Source organism: Ictidomys tridecemlineatus, chromosome 1 (genome assembly GCF_052094955.1).
Source record: "Ictidomys tridecemlineatus isolate mIctTri1 chromosome 1, mIctTri1.hap1, whole genome shotgun sequence".
In the NCBI taxonomy this organism is placed as follows: Eukaryota; Metazoa; Chordata; class Mammalia; order Rodentia; family Sciuridae; genus Ictidomys; species Ictidomys tridecemlineatus.
This window is the reverse complement of record NC_135477.1, coordinates 9,858,083-9,877,883: the sequence shown is the minus strand read 5'-3', so window position 1 is coordinate 9,877,883 and position 19,801 is coordinate 9,858,083. Positions and strand designations below refer to the sequence as shown.

Below are 19,801 nucleotides of genomic sequence, written 5' to 3'. Positions count from 1 at the left end.
TCTCTGCTTGCAGGTTGCACCTGCTCCCTGCCTTCTGTTTGTGTGTTAAACATCTGGTGTCCTTGACTGTTCTTATTAAAGGTCTAGTTGCTCAGATAACTGGGTAGAGCTGGGTAAGTGGGGTCCACTGGCTTGCTGGTTCCTGAGGGTTAGCATCTGACTTTTACCCTGAGGCTCTTTGGTCCCAGGCCCTGCAGGTGCCCACAGATTGGCTCACCTTGGGGACTTTCAAGTGCTCTCCTTGTTTTCCATCTTGCTGTTGGACTATGCCTTCACCTGTCTCTTATTCCTTCCCACGTTCAGAGCCTTGGATGATTAAAGCCTTAAATCTTCTTCAAGAGTGGGCAGGGGTGGTTTCCTAGTTCTGCAGGACATGGCTGGGACCTGGGGAGTTTAGCTTCTGTTTATAGGGACTTTCTACTTCACCTCTGTTTCCAGACCCATCTCTGCCCCACCACCCTTGCCTTCCCCAGGACCAGATGCCTCCAGTGCCAAGGTTTTGCAGGCCCATGTGGAGTGAAGGACTGCCTTGCTCCTCCTCAGCACCATCCTCAGCAGGATCAAAGATTGATCTGTCTGTAGCCGTGCAAGTCAGAAGCCCCTGGGCCACTTGCTTCCCATCTTCACATGGTGTGCTGTGGAGTTCCAGTGCCATCAGATGGAATTTATGTTCCTGAGAAGCAGAACCAATAGGTGGTGCATCTCTTTCTCTGTATCTACCCATCCAGGTAATGAGAGACTTATTTTAAGGAATTGGCTCATGGACTGTGGGGCCTGGCAGGTCTGAGTTCTTCAGGACAAGCTGGCAGACTGGGCATTCAGGTAAGAGTTGATGTTAAAGCCTGGAGCCCCAGGTGAGACCAGCAGGCTGGAAACCAGATAGGGCTCCTAGCTGCCAGTCTAGAGGTAGAATTCTTCCTGATGTAGGAAATCTCACTCTTCACGATTGAGACCCTCAGCTGATTGGATGAGACCCACTTACATTATGGAGGCTAGTCTGCTTTATGTAGTCATCACTCTACTTCCACAGCAACATCTGGACTGGTGTTTGACCAAACAAGCAGCCATCATGGCTGCACTAAGTAGAGTTAGACGTCACTCTGCTGCTCCTTCCGTTCCCTCTCACTTTAAAGTCAGAAATGCCGCCGTGGAACTCTGGCGACCTCATTGTAGAAGAAGCATTTGCTCTGTGTTGCGTTTGTTAGCAGGGTCCTTGAGAAACGCACACGTGCGGAGGGGTCTTTGCAGGCTAAGTGTCTGGGAGTTTGCTTTTGATGAAGGAATCTAAGTAGCTTTTAAGTATGAATTGGGAAATGATCCCAAGATATCATCTCTGCCAGGCCTAACTCCATCAAGCATGAATATTCAGTGTCATAAACCAGCTGCGTCTTAGAGTGGCCCCGCAGGCTTCTGCATAAAGAAAAAGGAACCAGGAGAGCAGGGAAGACTGCAAGGGTCATTTGTTTTGATCATTTTACAAAAATGAAATTGCTCTCAAGGGGTTTTGCTGGTAGACAGGGAGCTTGGGAACTCCTCTCTTCTCAGCGTTGTGTGAACGGCCCGGGCTGCACAGACCACTGGTTCAACCTGATGAGCTGGTGGCCATTTGTCTGAGATCAACTCACCTCTTGTGGCTTCTCTTGTGACTTAAAAGGAAAGCTTCTGGATCAAGGGACCTCAGTGAACTTGGCAAGAGTCCTTCATAGTTTTTCTTCCTGATTATTTTTTTTTTTTTATCATCCTACGTCTCAAGCTTCCAAGGCAATTGCAGAGATTCTGGGAAGCAACTGCACCTACTTTGCCATGTCTCCTACCTGAATGAGGACTCCCTGTGCCTTGAAAGCCTGCCCCGCGCCTGCCAAAGCCTGGGATGAGGGGTACAGAAGGAGCCCTCTGTGCAGGGCATGTTCAACAGCCTGCTTTCCATTACCACTCCCCTGAACCCCGCCCCCCAAGCGGTTAGACTTGTCCCTCTAACTCCCATGAGACTTGAGTGCCATCCATTTATTGTATATCTGTTAACATACTTAAAAATAAAAGCCCTCAGGTTCGAAGTCACAGGAAGGGACATCAGCAGACTTGGCAAGAGCTCCTCACGGTCTTTCCTCTAATGATAGTTTTTATTTTTCCCTTCCAGATGATTGTAATAGCTACGATTTATTTCATCTCCTTAAGAACCAATTTTCATCCCCCCAGGAGCAGGAGCTATCTTCTGATTGACAATGTATATTCTAGGATAGTGGCTCTTAACTGGGCAGTTTTGCCCCCTGGGGACATTTAGCAATGTCTGGAAACATTTGATGTTATTGTGTGTGTGTGTGTGTGTGTGTGTGTGTGTGTGTGTTTTGGGAAGGCAGTGCCGTTGGCATCTGCTGCCCAGAGGTCAGGGGTGCTCAGCTCCGTGACAGTAACGCAGCTCAACATGCCAATAGGGTCCAGCTGGGACCCCTTGCTCTAGGGCAACGGGGTGATGTATGGAAGAAATGAGTAATTCACATGTTAAATTCATCGACTCTCCAAGTTCCTGGTCTGAATAAATAGAATCTTTTAAGAAATGGGTACTGTTTAATTCTTCACCATACTCCACATCGAAGAATTGGTTCTCTCTTTTGTTCTTTGAAAAAAAAATATTTGGGTCAGATCAAAGATTATAATTAAAGCCCAATGTCCAGCTTTTTATTATAAAATATTTTGAACATTTCAAAGAAATGGAATGCACAATGAATCTGCACCCCCAGGTGCAACACTCTGCTCTTCTTCTTTCCTGTTTTATTTTCCCATTTCTCACACCACTCATTAATATGACAATTTTTTTTTAAAAGATAGCATGTTAGGGCTGAGGTTGTAGCTCAGTGGTACAGTGTTTGCCTCACACATGCAAGGCCCTGGGTTTGATCCTCAGAACCACATATAAATAAATACAATAAAGGTATTGTGTCCAACTACAACTAAAAAATCAAATATTAAAAAAATAGCACGTTAAGGTAAATATACATTGACATGCATAAACCATAGCCAGTCAACCCTGACCAGTGGACACTCTGCGTGACCCATGGTCCCATCACAGAGGAAGGCATTCCCATAACCCCAAACAGTTCCTGTCTGTGTCTCTCCAGTCAGTCCTCATCCCTTGAGGGAAGCACCATAGTCTGTGTTTCCTTTTCCCTTTTATTTATTTCTATTTTTCTGAACTTTAGATTAACTTTATCCATTCATTCCATTCCCATCATCGAATCCACAGTATTTGCTTTTTGTGTCTGTGAGTGTCTGCTCTTGTGTCTTCCAGTTCATCCATGTTAAGGAGTATCAGTAACTAACCCCTTTTATTGCTGAGATATTAGCTGTGGCAATAGATCTCACACACGGTGTTTATCCATTCTATGCTTGGTACACATTTGGATTTCTCCAGTTCTTTTCAGTTGTGAATTTGAGAGCAATTCCTTTAGTAGATGTGCCTTGTATTTTATGCTGGCAAAATATCTGAGAGGGGCATTGTTGGGTTAAAAGTTTTCTGAAATTCCAGGTTTTCCATATCTTCACTAATATTTCATGTAATCCGTCTTTTTAGTTTTACTCATCTTGGTAGGTGTGCAGTGGTGTCTCACTGCAGTTTTAATTTGCATTTCCCTGATAGATGATGGTGTTGGGTAACCTGTCATTTGCGTATTGGCTTTTCACAACACTTTCTATTTGCATATTATCTGTTCAGGTTCTTTGCCCACTACAATTTCTTTGGCTGTATTTAGGGTTAATTGGAGTTTTCTCACATCTTGGTTGGATAGATGTTTTTTCCCCCATCTTAGTACCTGCTTATCTTACTGGTGTCTTCAGCCACTTCTAATTTTGATTGAGCCTAACTTACTACTTTTTCTTTCTGGATGTTGCTGTGTCCTGGCTAAGAAACCTTTTCTTATCCTTCAATTGCAAAGGTGTCTTCTTATGTTTTCAGGATTTATCTGTATTGTAGCTTGCACCAGTGATTTGTTTTTATGGCTCAATAATAATGTGGTTTTATGCCACATCTTATTTATCCACTAGTCAACTGATGGGCATTTAGGTTGTTTTCAGCTTCTGAGGGATGGAAAATGCTGCTATAATGTCTGTGTGCAGCTTTTTGTGAGGGACATATCCTTCATTCTCCTGGGTATACACATAGGATGGAACAAAGGACCGTGAGGTAACTCTGTTTAAATCTGAGGAGCTGCCCAACTGGTCTCCCCAGCAGTGCTACCATTCTATATTCCCACAGGCGGTGTGATTTTGACGTCTTTTCATCTTTTTATGTCTCTGTTGGCCATTTGCAGTTCTGCTTGGAAAAGATGTCTATTCAGGGCCTTCACCCATTTTTACATTGGGTTACTATTTTTTTTTCTATTGAATTGAACAAATGCCTTATGTATTTCGGATGTTACCTTGCATCACATACATGGTCTGCAAATGTCCTCTCCATCATTGGGCTCTTTCCTTGTGTTGTTTCTTGCTTCCTTTGCTGTTCAGAAGCTTTTTAGTTTTTGGTAGCCACTGGTTTATTTTGCTGCCTTATGATCTGAGCCTCATATCCAAAAGGTCATTGCTGGTGCCAATGTGAAGGAGCTTCTTCCCTGGATCTTCTTCTAGGAGTTTTTATGGCTTCAGTCTTACATTTATGTGTGGTGTGTGGATTCCCAGTTTGTTCCCAGTTTTCCTACCACCACTTATGGAAGAGACTGTCCTTTCCCTATTATGAGTTTCCCTCAGAAACTTTGTAAAAAATAGTTAACTGTACGTGTGTACGTGTCCTAAAAGCTCTCTATTCTGCTCCACGGGTCTGTCTGTTTTGCACCAGCACCATACTGGTTTTGACTCCTATGGTTTTGTAATGTGATTTGAAATGAGAAAGGGTGATGCCTCGTGCTTTTGTGCTTCTTCTCAACACTGCATTAGTCATCCGAGGTCGTTTGTATTTCCATGGGAAGTTGAGGATTGCTTTAGTATTCATTCCTCTGAACAACACCGTTGGAATCTTGATAGGGATCACACTGTCTCTCCAGCATGCTTTGGGTAAAATGGATATTTTCATAGTGTCAATCCTTCAAATCCTTCAGTAAATTAAAACTACAGCGACATATCACCATACACACCTGCTAGGATGGATGTCATCAATGAGATAAGAGATAACAGATGTTGGTGAGAATGCAGAGAAAAGGAAATCTTTACACACTATGGATGAGAATGTTATTATGGAAAACAGTGTGGAGGTGCCTTAAAAATTAGAAGTTGAACCAACCTTATAATCCAGGAGTCCCACTTCTAGGTCCATATCCAAGGGAAATGGAGTCAGTATGTGGAAGAGATACCTGCACCCTCATGTCCACTGAGCAATATTCACAACAACCAAGAGATGGAAACAATCTAAGTGTGTGTTGATGTTTATCCAAATAATAGATTTGGGTTTACCCAAATATATTATTCAGCTTCAAATAGAATGAAGTTCTGTAATTTTTGGCAACAGGGATGAGCCTGGAGGACATTATGCTAAGGGAAATATGAAGACACAGAAAGTCAAATACTGCATGACCTCACTTCTAATGAGATCCAAAAGGAGTCGAGCTCCTAGTAGCAGAGAGTAGAGCAGTGGTCTCCAGGGGCTGGAAGAAATGGAGAGATGTTGGTGCAACATTACAAATGGATAGTTCTCAGGTGAAAAAATCTGGGGTATTTAACACACAGCAGGGAGACTGCTGTTAACAGTGTTGTGGACTAGAAATTTCCTGAGCAGATTTTAAATATTATCACTCTGCCTTCCCAAAAAGGTAATTAGATGAGATGATGGATATATTAACTTAATCATGATAATCATTTCATAACACATGCATAATCAAAACATTACAGCATACACCTTGAACTTGTACAATTTTTGTTTGTCAATTATACCTCAAAAGAGCTAAAAAAAAAAAAAAATGGAAAGGTGGATACCATGAGTGAAGACTGTCCCATAGTCCCCTTCTCTGAATGAGCTTGGCTCACTGGTGCTAAGCAACACCCTCCTCCTGTGGCAGCAGCCGTCTTGGACGGGGATGTGGCAGCAGAAAAGGTGTTTGCTGCCTTGGAGACTGTCACTCTGGAATCATCCTTTCAGGCCTCCTTGGGTTACCCTCCTTGGCGGCTTCCCGTGCACCCAACAGATGGCAGACTAATGTAGTGCTCAGGCCCCTGCAGGTCTGCAGCGCGTGCTCTGCTCCCCTGCGTTGCTTCCTGTGTTGTCTTTACAGTAAATACCAGCAGCCATCCCTCTTGGTGCACGTAAGACGTGTTGGGCGCTGTGCTGAGGGCCACAAAGGTCTTGTCCCATTGGATCCTCCCAACAAACCATGACCAATACTGTTGTTAATCAGATTGTGCAGATGAGGAAACCGAGATTCAGAGAGTTCAGTGATTTGTCCCCAGGTCACACAGCTGGCATGTCACAGAGCTGGTATTTATATCTAGACTATCAGGTGTTGGAGCCCTTGACTTCAGAGTCTAATTCTTAACGGTTCCTGCAACACCAGGCAGCTGTATGCTTCCCTTGCTGGGCCTCTGCCCTCCGCTTCCTCCCCTGCCTCCCAGGGGCTGTAAGAGTCCTGCCGCCTTCATCCCCTCGGCCCCTGCATGCCGCTCTGATTCCCAGGGATCAGCACCTGCATCTTTCTGGCTGAGGGCTTCTCATAGTGCAGACTCATTCTGCCTGTGTTTGTGGCAAGGAATGGAAGCCCAACCCATCCCCCCAGCAGCCCTCAGACAGTGACTGGTGTGTGGGGTGGATAAAGCCCCCAGCTCCCTGAGGTGGGCTGAGTCCCGGGTGTATTCACACTGGCTCACCAAGGCCTTCCGTGGGATTGACCTCCTACTGCCCATGCTGGTACCTTGCTCCCCGGCAGCTCTGATGGCTTCCTCCCATCCCTGTCTCACTTTCCTGCTGGGGATTCCTGGGACCCCCTCCCCAACCAACTGCTGGCCCTTGATCCAGCTCAGGGTCTCGTCTTGAGGGAAGCCACCTGAGACATTCCATGCTGCCTTCTGCTCCTCCCTGAGTCTCAGCCTCGGTGTGGCCTTAGGGAGACTCCACCCTGAAAACCCTGCACCTTCCTCTCGTGACTGTCACAGCACTTAGCTGAGTCTGTTATTGTCCTGGTTTATTGATTATTTTTCCTCTCTGCTTCCATCATTGGCCTCAGCTCCAATGCCGAGGTGTTCCCAGCGTCCGGCACAGTGAATGATCATAATAGTTGCCCCAGAAATTTATGGAATGGACTGACCTGATTTATGGGCCCGATTGAATAAAGCATTTCTTACACTGTAATTTATTTATGCTATAAATGTGTGTCCAGGACCCCAAACTCACTCCTGAGGTCCAGTTCTTAGAAAGCTACTTCTCTTTTTAAAATTTTTTTTGGTTCTAGGGATTGAACCCAACAGTGGTTTACCACCAAGATGCATCCTCACATGTTTTTACTTTTTATTTTGAGATGGGGTCTAAGTTGCTGAGGGCCTTGCTGAGTTGCTGAGGCTGACCTTGAACTTCCAATCCTCCTGTCTCAGCCTCCCGAGTTGCTGGGATTACAGATGTGCACCACCATGCCCAGGTTCACCTTCTTTGTTTAGAGAGAGAGAAACCCAAGCTGTGAGGCTAAGCTGGCCAGCGCCCCTGCTGACCAGCGTAAGGGAACAGGAGGCCTTGCCATTGCTTGGCTTAGAAAGGTAGTGGATCCGGACAGGGCTGCCATCCCTTTGCTTACTGAGATTCTGGTCTCTTTCGACTTTAGGTGGCTCAGCTTTAGAAGGGGGTTTAAAATTTAAAGATGCCTGCCAAAGATGTCCTTGGGAGTCTTGGCTGGGCACCCTGGAGGAACCTTGTGAACACTGGCGCCCCCTGCTGCCTCAGTAAGGCAAGCGCCTGCAAGTTAGGGTCCTTTCTACCTGGCCGCTTGGGGTGGGATCTGGGTGGGGCTTGGGGGGCTGGAGACAGGCTAGCTTCCTGACTCCACAGCTTGACATCCCTCAACTTGTTGCTGATAAGCAGACGTTTCTTTGGGGGCCTCCTTATGATTATTTCCACCAACAAATTGATTCGATTTCAGGCCCAAGTCGTTCTCTCCCATAGGCTTGTCTCCCTGGGTTTTCTGGGCCACAAGGAGGTCTACAGATTTTCCACTGAGAGAAGGTGGGGAGGGGGGATGGGAGGAGGGAGAGAGTTTGATAGATGGACCTGGCTCTCCTCGTGTCTTACCCTGTACGGGAGGAGCTCTAGATGTCCATGATCCCCCAGCCGAGCCCCCCAACCCAAGGTGACGATGACCTTGTGAAAGATGTGGCTCATGTTCATGGCCTTCACCAGTATGGTCATTTGGTCAAATCTTCATTTATTTTTGTCTGGGTACTATTTTTAGATAAAACAAGATTCCAGTTATTTTCTTTCAGAAATTTTCCTTTCTAAAAAGAAGAAAAATGACTGGCGTTTGCCAACTGTGGTCGGGATGCGGGTCCCGTTGATCAGTGGCCGTTTCCCCCCCCCCCCAGGGATCCGTCCTGTGAACTGTGCTGGGTTCTGCTGTTAGGATGGTTTTAGCCTCTAGAACAAGTGAGATGGGAGTTGCCATGTTTCACACTTTGTTACGATACCTTTGGTACAACTCCTAGGGCTCTGTAAACTCTAAACATATTCCTTTACCCATTTATTTAGTTAAATAAATTATGTATACCACAAAATGCATTTATCGGATACCTTCTGTGTGCCTGGACTGGGTTAAGTGCAGGAGTCGAGAGTGGTGAATACAGACAAAATTCTCATCCTTATTGGTCCACTCCACTCTGGAAACTGCCATCTGTCCCTGCTCTCAGCAGGTGAGCCCAAGGCACAGGGCAGAGGGAGCAGAGAGCAGGTCTCCCTCCTCTGCTGGGCACCCTTGGGCAGTGAACATCCCAAGCAATAATTCTTGGCAGCCCTGATAGACAGCAATGGATGTTGAACAAATAATTACATAAATGGACATTTAATTATAATCCTGATATATATGAGTAGCACAAATACATAATGCATAGTAATTAAATGGCATCTGACATAATCAGAGGACTCTGGGACATTTAATTCTGCAGGAAGAGGGAGGTGACACCTGGCCAAGAGGAGATGAGAGCATTTCTGGGTAGAAGAAACTCAGTGTGCCTGCCTGTCATTGTGCTGCACGGGGGTGAGCAGGACATGGGTGGCTGGTGATGGAGAAGGGGCCAGAGCACGTAGGTCATTTTAAGACTCCAACACTTCTGGCCTAAACGCCATGTACATTCATGTTTTTCCTCTTCCTCTTTAGTCTCATAATCACGTTTCATTAAATGTCAGAGTGCCGTTTTAAGACCTAGCCTGGGGCCAGGAATTATATATTTGCTATAATACAATGATAATTATAATGATTGTAATTTTAGGATCATTAGATTGCCCTGCATTATCTTGTTTTCAAGTTTGTTTCTACATTGATGATGATGGAGAGAGAATTATTATTTTTTTCAGACCGAGATGTGAGTTTGGCCTGGCTCCGAGACTTTGTAGTGATGGGATCTTGGGCCTGTGGCTTCAGGGACAGGAGGTGCTCCTGGGGCAGGAGTTCTCAACCTTGCCTCTGATGGTGTGGTGGGAGACTAAATGGGATAATCTGGCATCATTCCTATTCCCATTCTGATGTGGAGGGGTATTGAAACTCTGATTCTGGGAAAGACCGGGAAATTCTGGCCCCTGTTCTGGTGGCAGTGAGGGGAGAGAAGACTGTCGCTGTGGATGTCTCTGAAGTGCCTTATTTGTAATGCAGCACTGGAGCAGGCCCCGAGCCCCAGCTTGTTTCCCTGCTGAAAAGTGTTTGTAGTGATTACGCTCCTCACAGTGTCTGCCTTGGCATGAGTTTCGCCGTGAGAACGGGAGAGAATGCGTTCTTGTGGAGTGCTTCTTTGCTCATATCTACAGTATTAATTTCATTCTAAGTACAGATCCATATGCCTTGGAGACTCAGCGTCTCGCAACTTTTCAAAACAAGAATAAAAAAATTGAGAAACATTTCTTCAACCAGGGCCTGCTGTGCGTGTAAGTAGCCCAGAATGCTGTTAAGAAGATTCTGGAAAACCAGTGTGAGCTTCAGAGACCCTCCCTCGGGCTAGGCTGATGGATACCTCCTGGTCTCATGAGCCTGCCAATCTCAGGCTTGGAGGTGAGGAGCCCGCTGGAGGTCATTTTTTTCGGGACTGCAGGTTAGTGCTCACCTGCAGGGGTCACGGAGGCTGGGCTGCCTGGAGTGAGGTCAGCCTGCATGGACTGGACATGAATGGCTGCCACGGCCTGACCTCTGGCCTCAGGGGTCAAAAGTCTTCTCCATGGAGTTGCTGGTGGGCTACAGTTGAAGAAATGAACTAATGATCTCTTCCCTAAGGGAACCCCATAATCCATGGAGACAGCTGTCAGAGAGGCAAAAGGAGCCCCTGGGTACAGTGAGGGCGTTTGTCCTGAAGAGTTCAAGGCAACTGGATGCCTGGGTCCCGGGCTCCTCCACTAATGCATCTGGACCATGGTCTGGCCCTGGCCCTGAGATCAGTGTGGAGGAGCCGACTGCCTGTCCCCAGAAAGGTGCCAGGGGAGGACTTTTGCCCAGCATGGGGAACCGTGTGAGCTTCAGCCAAGAGTCACTTTGCAACAGGAAGTTTGGTCCTTTCCTTGCTCCTGTCTCCTCCTCTCCCTTCTGCACGTGCTGCTGTAATTAAATGCTAAAAGCTCCATGTGGTACTGACCACCACAAAACCCACTGCAGAGTGACTTGATGTGGCCTTCATTCTGGGCATTGGAACCCTGATTGTTGGCAAAAAGACGACTTTGTCTTCCATCATCTCCACCGATTCTGCAACAGTTACTTGGAGGGCCCTTTCTTCTCCAGAGGCAGTGTGTCCGCTTTATTCTTTATTCTTTGTCTTTTGGGTACCAGGGATTGGACCCAGGGGTGCTTAACCACTAAGCCACATCCCCAGCCCTTTTTGTTTTTTATTTTGAGACAGGGTCTCACTAAGTTGCTTAGGAGCTCGTTAAGTTGCTGAGGCTGACTTTGAGCTTGTGATCCTCCTGCCTCAGCCTGCAGAGCTCCTGGGATTACAGGATAGGCAACCATGCCCGATTTCTTCTTAAGAGACAGCTGCAAGAAATGTCTGTCCTGGGGACTGGATGCCTGGGAAGAGGAGATGAGGAAGAATATGGTGCTCTCTATAGCCTCACACCCATGGTCTGGGGAGTTGGCAGGTGTGAGTGGCAGGGATGAGCCACCTTGGTAGGGCTGAGCTGTGGGAAGAGCCACCAGTCTTCACCAGCACCTGGGACCTGTGCCACCAGTTAAGGGAAGGATGTCATAGTGTCCCAGAGCGGAGTGGTCCCTAGACACCCGGGAAACTAGATTCAGGATTTTTAACACCAAGACTTTTCAGGTGCCTCTTGTACAAGCCAGTGTTGACCAGAGCGGATCTTTCCCGGAGGTGACTGAGGCAGGGGAGGAGCAGAGCCAGGTGATCTAGCACCTCACAGCTGCCTATCTTGTGTACCCTGCCCATGTGGCTGGGCTGTGGCAGGAGAAGGTAGAGAGAGTGAATCCACATCCTGCCTGCTCATCTGTTCAGCCTGAACTCATGTTCCCAAGACTTCCCAGAACCCTTCTGTGCTTACCAGGGTCCACAGAATGCTCTTCCTATCATCTGTCTTGTTTCCCTTGTGGAGTGATGAGATGGAAAACACAAGCGAAATGGTTGCCTGCTGTAAATTTGGATGTAAACAAGAGTTTAAAATATTTTCTAGCACTGAATAATTTATTATATGCATTGAATGATAGGTGAAATTAATAATGAAAGTTCATAAGGAATAAGTTTATGAATGTATGTCCAGTATTTTACTAGAATCCAGGGACACTGAACAGCATATTCTTCTTCCTAAAATAGATGTCTCTGAAATAGATTTTATTAATCTTTAAAGATGATGAGCACAGATAATGGAAAGAAGAGGTTTTTTTTTTTTTTTTCATTTTCTCATAAGATGCTCAAGAAGAACAGGTCCTGAAATAAATGTTTAGTTAAATCCTAATATTTCTTGATCAAGAAGAAATAAGTGCCTTTCAAAGAAATGTCTGGAAATTAGAGGACAAAGCATAATCCTAAGAGTATCTATTATTAAATAAAAAAACTGGCATGATTTTTATCCAGGTAGCCTGATCATGAGCTTGCAAGTGACTTTTCTCATCCTCATCGATCCCACTTTTGAAGTGAAAGTTAGAAGCTGCATGTTTTTTAAAATGAACTATGAGCAATTTGGAGGAGAAACCCAATGGGAGAGGGGTGGATCGTCCATCACCCAGCAGGTCATCTGGACTTGGCCGCTCATCTAGACCACCATCCTCCATCTAGAGGACATTCTTCTGGATGTGATCGATGAGTTATTGTGTTTCCGTCAGCATGAGTATTGCATTTGGTGGAATGTGACCCTTCTGTGTGGAAAGACGAGGGGTGCCCTGTCTTGTCCGATAGTCCTTTCTCGGATTGCGTGTGGCCCAGTTTCATGAGCTGCAGCACCTTTCTGAAGGTGGGCTGCTCGGCTGCTGGTGAAAAGGTCCTCAGGTGTTGGCTTGTGGGGACTTCGTGGTGGAGGTGAAGTGGAACGTTCACAGGCTCTGGAATTTAAAAGATATGAGCGTGAATCTAGGTAGCTTCAGGGACTTCAGTAATCCCTTGGTTTCTCTAAGATTTTATTTTTCTCATCTTTGAAATAAATATGGCAATATTTCATACTATTGTGAGGATAATTGAGTTTTCAAAATATGCTAATTTCCTGTTCCCGTCATTTCGGGTATCTTAAGGATAATGGGTACCTAGAGACGAAGATAATTGGTGTTAGATTTGGAGGACTGACTTAGATGATAATTGTTTGGAATTATAAAACTTTTAGATAAAGAACTTCTGATTTGATACATGAGGGAGAAATTGGTACTAGAGTTGTCTTTATTATTATTTTTTAAGATTAATAAAATTGATAAACTCCTAGTGAAACTAATCAAGAGAAAGTAGAGTAAGAACACACAAATTACCAATATCAGGAAATAAAGATCCTGAAGCTATTAAAAAGTTAATAAGAAAATATTGTGAACATTTGTATGCCAACAGATTCAGCAATGTAAGTAAAATGGTTAAATTCCTTGCAAACCACTCTTCACCAAAATGGATATAAAATGAGGTAGAAATTTAATTTGTAATTAAAACTCTTTGCAGAAAGAAAGCTCCAGTCCCAGGTGGCCCTATGAGTATCATGCATCAACTGTTTACGGAAGAAATAATAACAACCTTGCACAACATTTTATTAAAAATGGGAGAGGAGGGAACACTTCTCAACTGGTTCTGTTGGGCTGTACAAATAAAGTTATAAAATAATCCTGTTAACAAAATCTGACAGGACGGAAAATTATAAACCAAATTTCTCAAATACAGAGACAAAAATTTTAAATTAGCAAGTTGAGTCCAGCAGTACATTAAAAAAAAAACATTAGAATTTATCCCCAAAATACAAAGTTGATTTAAAAAATTAAAAATCAATTATTATAATTAACCATACTATAGAAGGAGAAAAATCATATGATCATCTTCATTGATGTAGAAAAAGGTACATTATTCATGATAGAATTTCTTATTAAACTAGGAATACAAATAAAGGGCATCTCTGAAGCACCTGCTGCTAGCTTCATAGAAGACAGAAGACTGAAAGGTTTTTTTTTTTTTATGTCATGAGGAGATATCTCTGTCTCTATTCAATACTATGATGGTGGTCTTAACGCAGTTCGACAAGAAAGTGAAAGTGACAAGGAAGATATAAAATTATTTTTTTGTAGAATTATGATTATTTATTTAGGAAAGCCTAAGAAATCTACAAAACATGCTAGAACAAGTAAGTGCATTTTACAAGATTATAAGAAAAAAGTCAATATAAGAAATCAATTGTATGTTTATAATAGCAAGAGGCAATTAGAAAATAATACAACTTAAAGTATATTTATGGTGGCATCAATTTAGGAATTATAGGAATAAACTTAACAAGAAATTGGAAAATGTATATTTTTAAAACTATCAGACATCACTGAAAGGAGACTTAAATAAGTGGAAGTGTATACCATGTTCATGAATTAGATGATCCAGTAAAGCTAAGGAATTAATTCTCCCTGGATTGTATTATAGATTCAATATAATTCTACTTAAAAATTTTTTTAAAAATTTTAAAAGCTGATTATAAAATTTATATGAAAATCCAAAGGACTCAGAATAACCAAACAATTTTGAGAAAGACTTTTTCAAAGTCCTTTCAAAGGGACTTTCTTTTGAAGTAACTAAAATTACCTAATATTAAGAGTTCTTATAAAGTTGTAATAATTAATCCACTGTGGCTTAAGAATACATAAGTAAGTAGTTGATCCACTTTGAGTTGATTTTTTTGCAAGGTGAGAGACAGAGGTTTAATTTCATTTTGCTACATATGGATTTCCAGTTTTGCCAGCACCATTTATTGAATAGGCTGTCTTTTCTCCAGTGAATGTTTTGGCACATAAATATGGTTATCTCATATTAGAGATGAGGTTTGATAGAATGCAGAATATTATCTCTGGATTTTTTTTTTGTATTTACTAAGAGTTGCTTTGTGGTATAAGATATGGTCTATTTTAGAGAAGGAGCCATGTGCTACTGAGAAGAAAGTATATTTGCTCATTGATGGATGAAATAGTTAAGTCTAAATTATTGATTGTATTATTAGTTCTATAGTTTCCTTATTTAGTTCTTGTTTGGAAGATCTGTCCAGTAGTGGGAGAGGTGTGTTAAAGTTACCCAGTATTATTGTGTTGTGGCCTCTTTGACTCTTGAAACTGAGAAGGGTTTGTTTGATGTATATAGATGCTCCATTGTTTGTGGCATAAATATTTATAATTGTTATATCCTCCTTATATATTACTTCCCTTAAGAAGTATGAAATGTCCTTTGTCTCTTCTGACCCTGCGCCTAATAGAAGAAAAAATAGGCCCAAATCTTCACCACATCGGCCTAGGATCTGACTTCCTTAACAAGACTCCTAACACCCAAGAAGTGATATTAAGGATCAATAAATGGGATGGATTCAAATTAAAAAGTTCCTTCTCAGCAAAGGAAACAAGTAATAATATAACGAGAGGGCCTACCGATTGGGAGAAAATCTTTACCACATGTACCTCTGATAAAGCATTAATCTCTAGGACATATAAAGAACTCCAAAAGAATACCAAAAAAAAAAACCAAATAACCCAATCAATAAATGGGCTAAGGAACTGAACAGACACTTCACAGAAGAAGAAATGCAATTGATCAACAAATGCATAAAAAAGCATTCAACATCTCCAGCAATTAGAAAAATGCAAATCAATATCCCTCTGAGATTTCATCTCACTCCTGTCAGAATGGCAATCATCAAGTATATAGGCAACAATAAATGTTGGCAAGGATGTGGAGAAAAAGGTACACTCATACATTGCTGGTGGGACTGGAAATTGGTGCAACCATTATGGAAAGCAGTATGGAGATTCCTCAGAAAACTGGGAATGGAACACCATTTGACCCAGCTCTCCCACTCCTTGGTTTATACCCAAAGGATTTAAAATCAGCATACTGTAGAGATGCAGCCACATCAGTGTTTAGAGCAGCTTAATTCACAATAGCTAGACTATGGAACCAATCTAGGTATCCCTCAAAATAGATGAATGGATAAAGAAAATGTGGTATACATACTCCATGGCATATTACTCAGGTATAAAGAAGAGTGAAATTATGGCATTTGACAGTAAATGGTTGGAGTTGGAGAATATCATGCTAAGTGAAATAAGCCAGTCCCACAAAACCCAAGGCCGAATGTTTTCTCTAATATGTGGATGCTAATTCACAATAAGGTGGGGGGCACTAGGGAAGAATAGTGTCACCTTAGATTAGGTAGAGGGAAGTGGTGGGAGGGGAGGAGAGGGGATGTGGAGATAGGAAAGATAGTAGAATAAAACAGACATTATTACTGTATGTATATATGTGACCACATGACCATGATTCTACAACATGTACACTCAAAAAATGAGAAATTATATCCCATCTATGTATGATATACCAAAGTACATAAATGCATTCTACTGTCATGTATAACTAATTAAAACAAATATAAAAATTTTAAAAAAGAGTACATAAGCCAATGACACAGAACACTGTCAAAAAATAGACCCATGTATGTGTTTAGTTTATTTCAACAATACCAAGCTAATTTGGTGGTTAAAGGAAAGATTAAAATCAATTAAGATTATGACAAAAAGTATTAAAAAATCAACTTTGATGCTTACCTCATATCATGTGAAAATTAATTCAAAATTGATCAGACACTAAAAATTTATCAATCATCTAGAGGATAATGTAGAAGAATATCTTTAGTACTTTGGGATAGGTAAAGATTTCTTAAGAGGAACACACTGCATCAAAACTTTAAAATAAAATGATAAAATTGAATTTCACCCAAATTAAAATTTTCTGTTCTTCAAAAGTCATTATGGAAATAAAAAGACAAGTCACAGACTGAAGGAAAATATTTGCCATTCATGTATCTCCTAAAGGACTTGTATAATCATCCTTAATATATGAAGAGTTCCTACAGAAAAACAATAAAAAGACATCCCAGTGAAAATGTAGCCTAAAGACTTAAACAGAGATTTATAAAATACAAATTAAAACTAAAATGAGGTACCACTTCATAACTACATAGCTAAGTTTTAAAAAGGCTGACAACCTCAAATATTGATGGATATGGATTCAAGTGGAACTCTCTTCTGTTGCTGATGGAAGTGTAAATTTGTATAACCACTTTGCAAATTGGTTGTTAATTTCTTATAAAAAATCAAAATCATTTACTTATCCAAATATCCAGGAGGTCCATTCCTAGTTATTTACCAAAGAGAAATAAAAACATGTATCCACAAAATAAATTGTACAAAATACTAATAGCAGTTTTGTTTCTAATAAACCCAAACCAGAAATAATACTAATGCTTACCGATAGGAGAATGATAACAATTAAAAGGGATTAAAATTCCTACTTATACATAGAGCAACACGGATTAATATCAAGAATGCTATGTTGAGGAAAGAAATTCAGTCACAAAAGAATGTGTGCTGTACTCTGTTTATGTGAAATCCAAAACCAGTTAAAACTGGTAGATGGAGTAGAAACCAGGATATTTGTTCTGAGGGGTGGGAGGGCAAGACCTGGGGGAGCACAGACTGGGAAGGGCTGTCACTGAACTTTCTGGGGGGGATGGAGTAGTCTCTAGCTTTATGGGTCATATGCAAATGTCTATGTCTTTCAGGCCTTAGGATCTATGTATTTCACTGCATATAAATTTCATCTTAAAAATAACTGGATCCAAAGCAAACATGTTTGGACACTTCCCGATACACCATCCCTACACGTGGGCAGCTCAAGGACATTTAAGAGGAACTTAAATGGTGAAGGCTTTCCTACAGTATTTATTTTAATTTTGAAAAATAAGCAGGATGTGAACTGTGACCGCCTTTAAGTGGTATCTGAAATGACGCTGTCAACTCTCAGGGCCGCCCGAGGTCAGGCGTTGCCCACTGATACTGAGGCTGATGAACGGCTCCTCATCCAGCCCCTCTGCTTCCACTTTTGCTCATCTCCTGGCCATTCGCACAGCAACCAATTGATTTTCTGCTGCTCTTTAACATGCTTAGGATAAAAATCAGTCTCTTAGAATAAAATTCAAATGACTCACCGTGTTCCAAACCTCCCTGCAAAATCTGGCTCTGCCTGATCCCACACCTCATCTCAGGCTTTTCTCTGTCCCAGCCACACTTGCCTTCTGCTGTGTGTGTGTGTGTGTGTGTGTGTACATGCGTGTGCATGCACGTGTACTGGAGATAGAACCTGGGGCTGGTGTGTGAACCCACACTCTGCTGCCCCACGGCCCTTCTGACAAATCCTTGACTGCATCCCTCCTCCTCTTCACAGCCTGCATGGCCAGTCCCTTATTGGCCACCCTTCCTGATGCTCTTCACAGTGCTGGCTCCTGAAGTGGGGTCTCTGCTGCTCCCATGAACCATCCTCTCTTCCCAGAGCACGTTGTTTCTGTCCTAATACTATTTGCAGGTGGTAATGATTCCTATCACTAAACTCCGTAAGGCTGAAACCAAGTCTGATGTTTGTCCCCCAGAACTGCCCAGGCACTAGCAAAACTGAATAAATATTTATAGAATGAATGGCCTCATAATAAAACTCAGCCCTATAGATCCAGGTACGTATATAGAAACTGTACAAAATACTAATAGCAGTTTTGTTTCTAATAAGCCCAAACCAGAAACAATACTAATGTATTTTGTGAAGTCCAGAAATTTTTCTAGATCCTGACAGGCTAGATTGATTCATGGACAAAAGCCCTGTTCTCCTAGGGCCTGGGGCGTTTTTCTCTAAACCCAGGACATGGCTGCCCATAGGAACACGACCCTTCACTGAGTCTCCACTTCTTTTACCCAACGATGACACCCTGAGGCTGAGAGCAGGGTGATGCTCATCATTCCGTCTTTGGATAGAAACCTGGAATCTGATTTGCTTTCAGGGTTTTTCACGTCAGTCCGTCATCATTCTATCACTAGTGGCCAGCAACAAGAGTACCTTGGCAATTCTCAGGGACTTGGTCATTTAAATTCAATGTGCAGGACTCTGTGTTCACTCCCAGGAAAGCTATCTGCCTGGTAGACCAGATAGACCATTTTGAGTGACTTGACAAGTGGGTTGGCTGCAGGTTTTTTTTTTTTTTTTTTTTAACTGAACTTTACTGAATCTGTGACCTACTTTGGTGCTGCAGAACACAAACCAGCTTTACCCCTGGGCCTCATTTCCTCAAAGCTGTAGACTTGCATCAAGGATGGGAGAGGCGTATCGGCTATGCTGATTTCCAGACCTCTTCAAGGAGCTGAGTGGCAGGACTGGGGCTGGTGGAACTGATGCAGGAGAAGGTCTTTGAAGGACACGAGGGAGGAAGCTGGGGCTCTAAGATCCTCCTCTCCTGCTGACTGATACAATACAGACAGTGCGGACATTAGGGATTCTATCCTCTAAGTTACTGTCATCCGATGGTTGCTTGGATTCTTTGAGTTAGGTGATTGCATGGGGAAATCACAGTCGGCATGCTGTGAAAGAAAACGTGTGGGACAATGTCGATATCCACCGCCTCAGAGTTAACCTGCTGGCTGACACCTCTTCCTGCCAAATCCTGGAGGGAGCCTCTCATCTTTACCTAGCCCTCCCTGATGATCGGATATTTTAATATGACCATTGCTATGGTCCGAACGTGTCCCCCTCTAAAGTTTATGTGTTGAAACCTGATCACCCATGTGATGGTATTCAAAGCAGGGACTTTGGGAAGTAATTAGGTCATCAGGTGCAGCCCTCATGAGCAGGATTAAGCCCTCAAAAGCTCCCTGTTCTTCCCCCATGTGAGGTCATAGCAGGAAGGAGCCACCCCTAAGCCAGGAAACTGGCCTCACCAGACACTGGATCTGCCTCGATGGAAACTTCTCAGTCTATAGGACTGCGAGAAATAAATTTCTGTTTGTCAGTTAGCCCACCTATGGTATTTATTATAGCAGCCTCAACAGATTAACACAGCAAACAGTGCAGTGAAAACCTACGGCAAGTTGAGGAAGATGCAGGATTTTGTGAGGTC

The 19,801-nt window shown here is 42.9% G+C and overlaps 1 protein-coding gene across 11 annotated transcripts in view; it reads left to right on the top strand.

Annotated features, from left to right (window-relative positions):
* The window catches only part of Plpp4 (phospholipid phosphatase 4), a 239,223-nt gene that overhangs the window by 188,846 nt on the left and 30,576 nt on the right, over positions 1 to 19,801 (top strand). Inside the window, exon 6 of one of the 11 annotated variants that reach the window (XM_040272707.2) lies at positions 439 to 2,555. The exons of the other annotated variants lie outside the window; for them this stretch is intronic. Coding sequence (XP_040128641.2) covers positions 439 to 677 — 239 coding nt within the window. The 3' untranslated portion in view covers positions 678 to 2,555. Of the gene's footprint in view, positions 1 to 438; positions 2,556 to 19,801 lie in introns of those variants that run through there. 11 annotated transcript variants of the gene reach the window in all.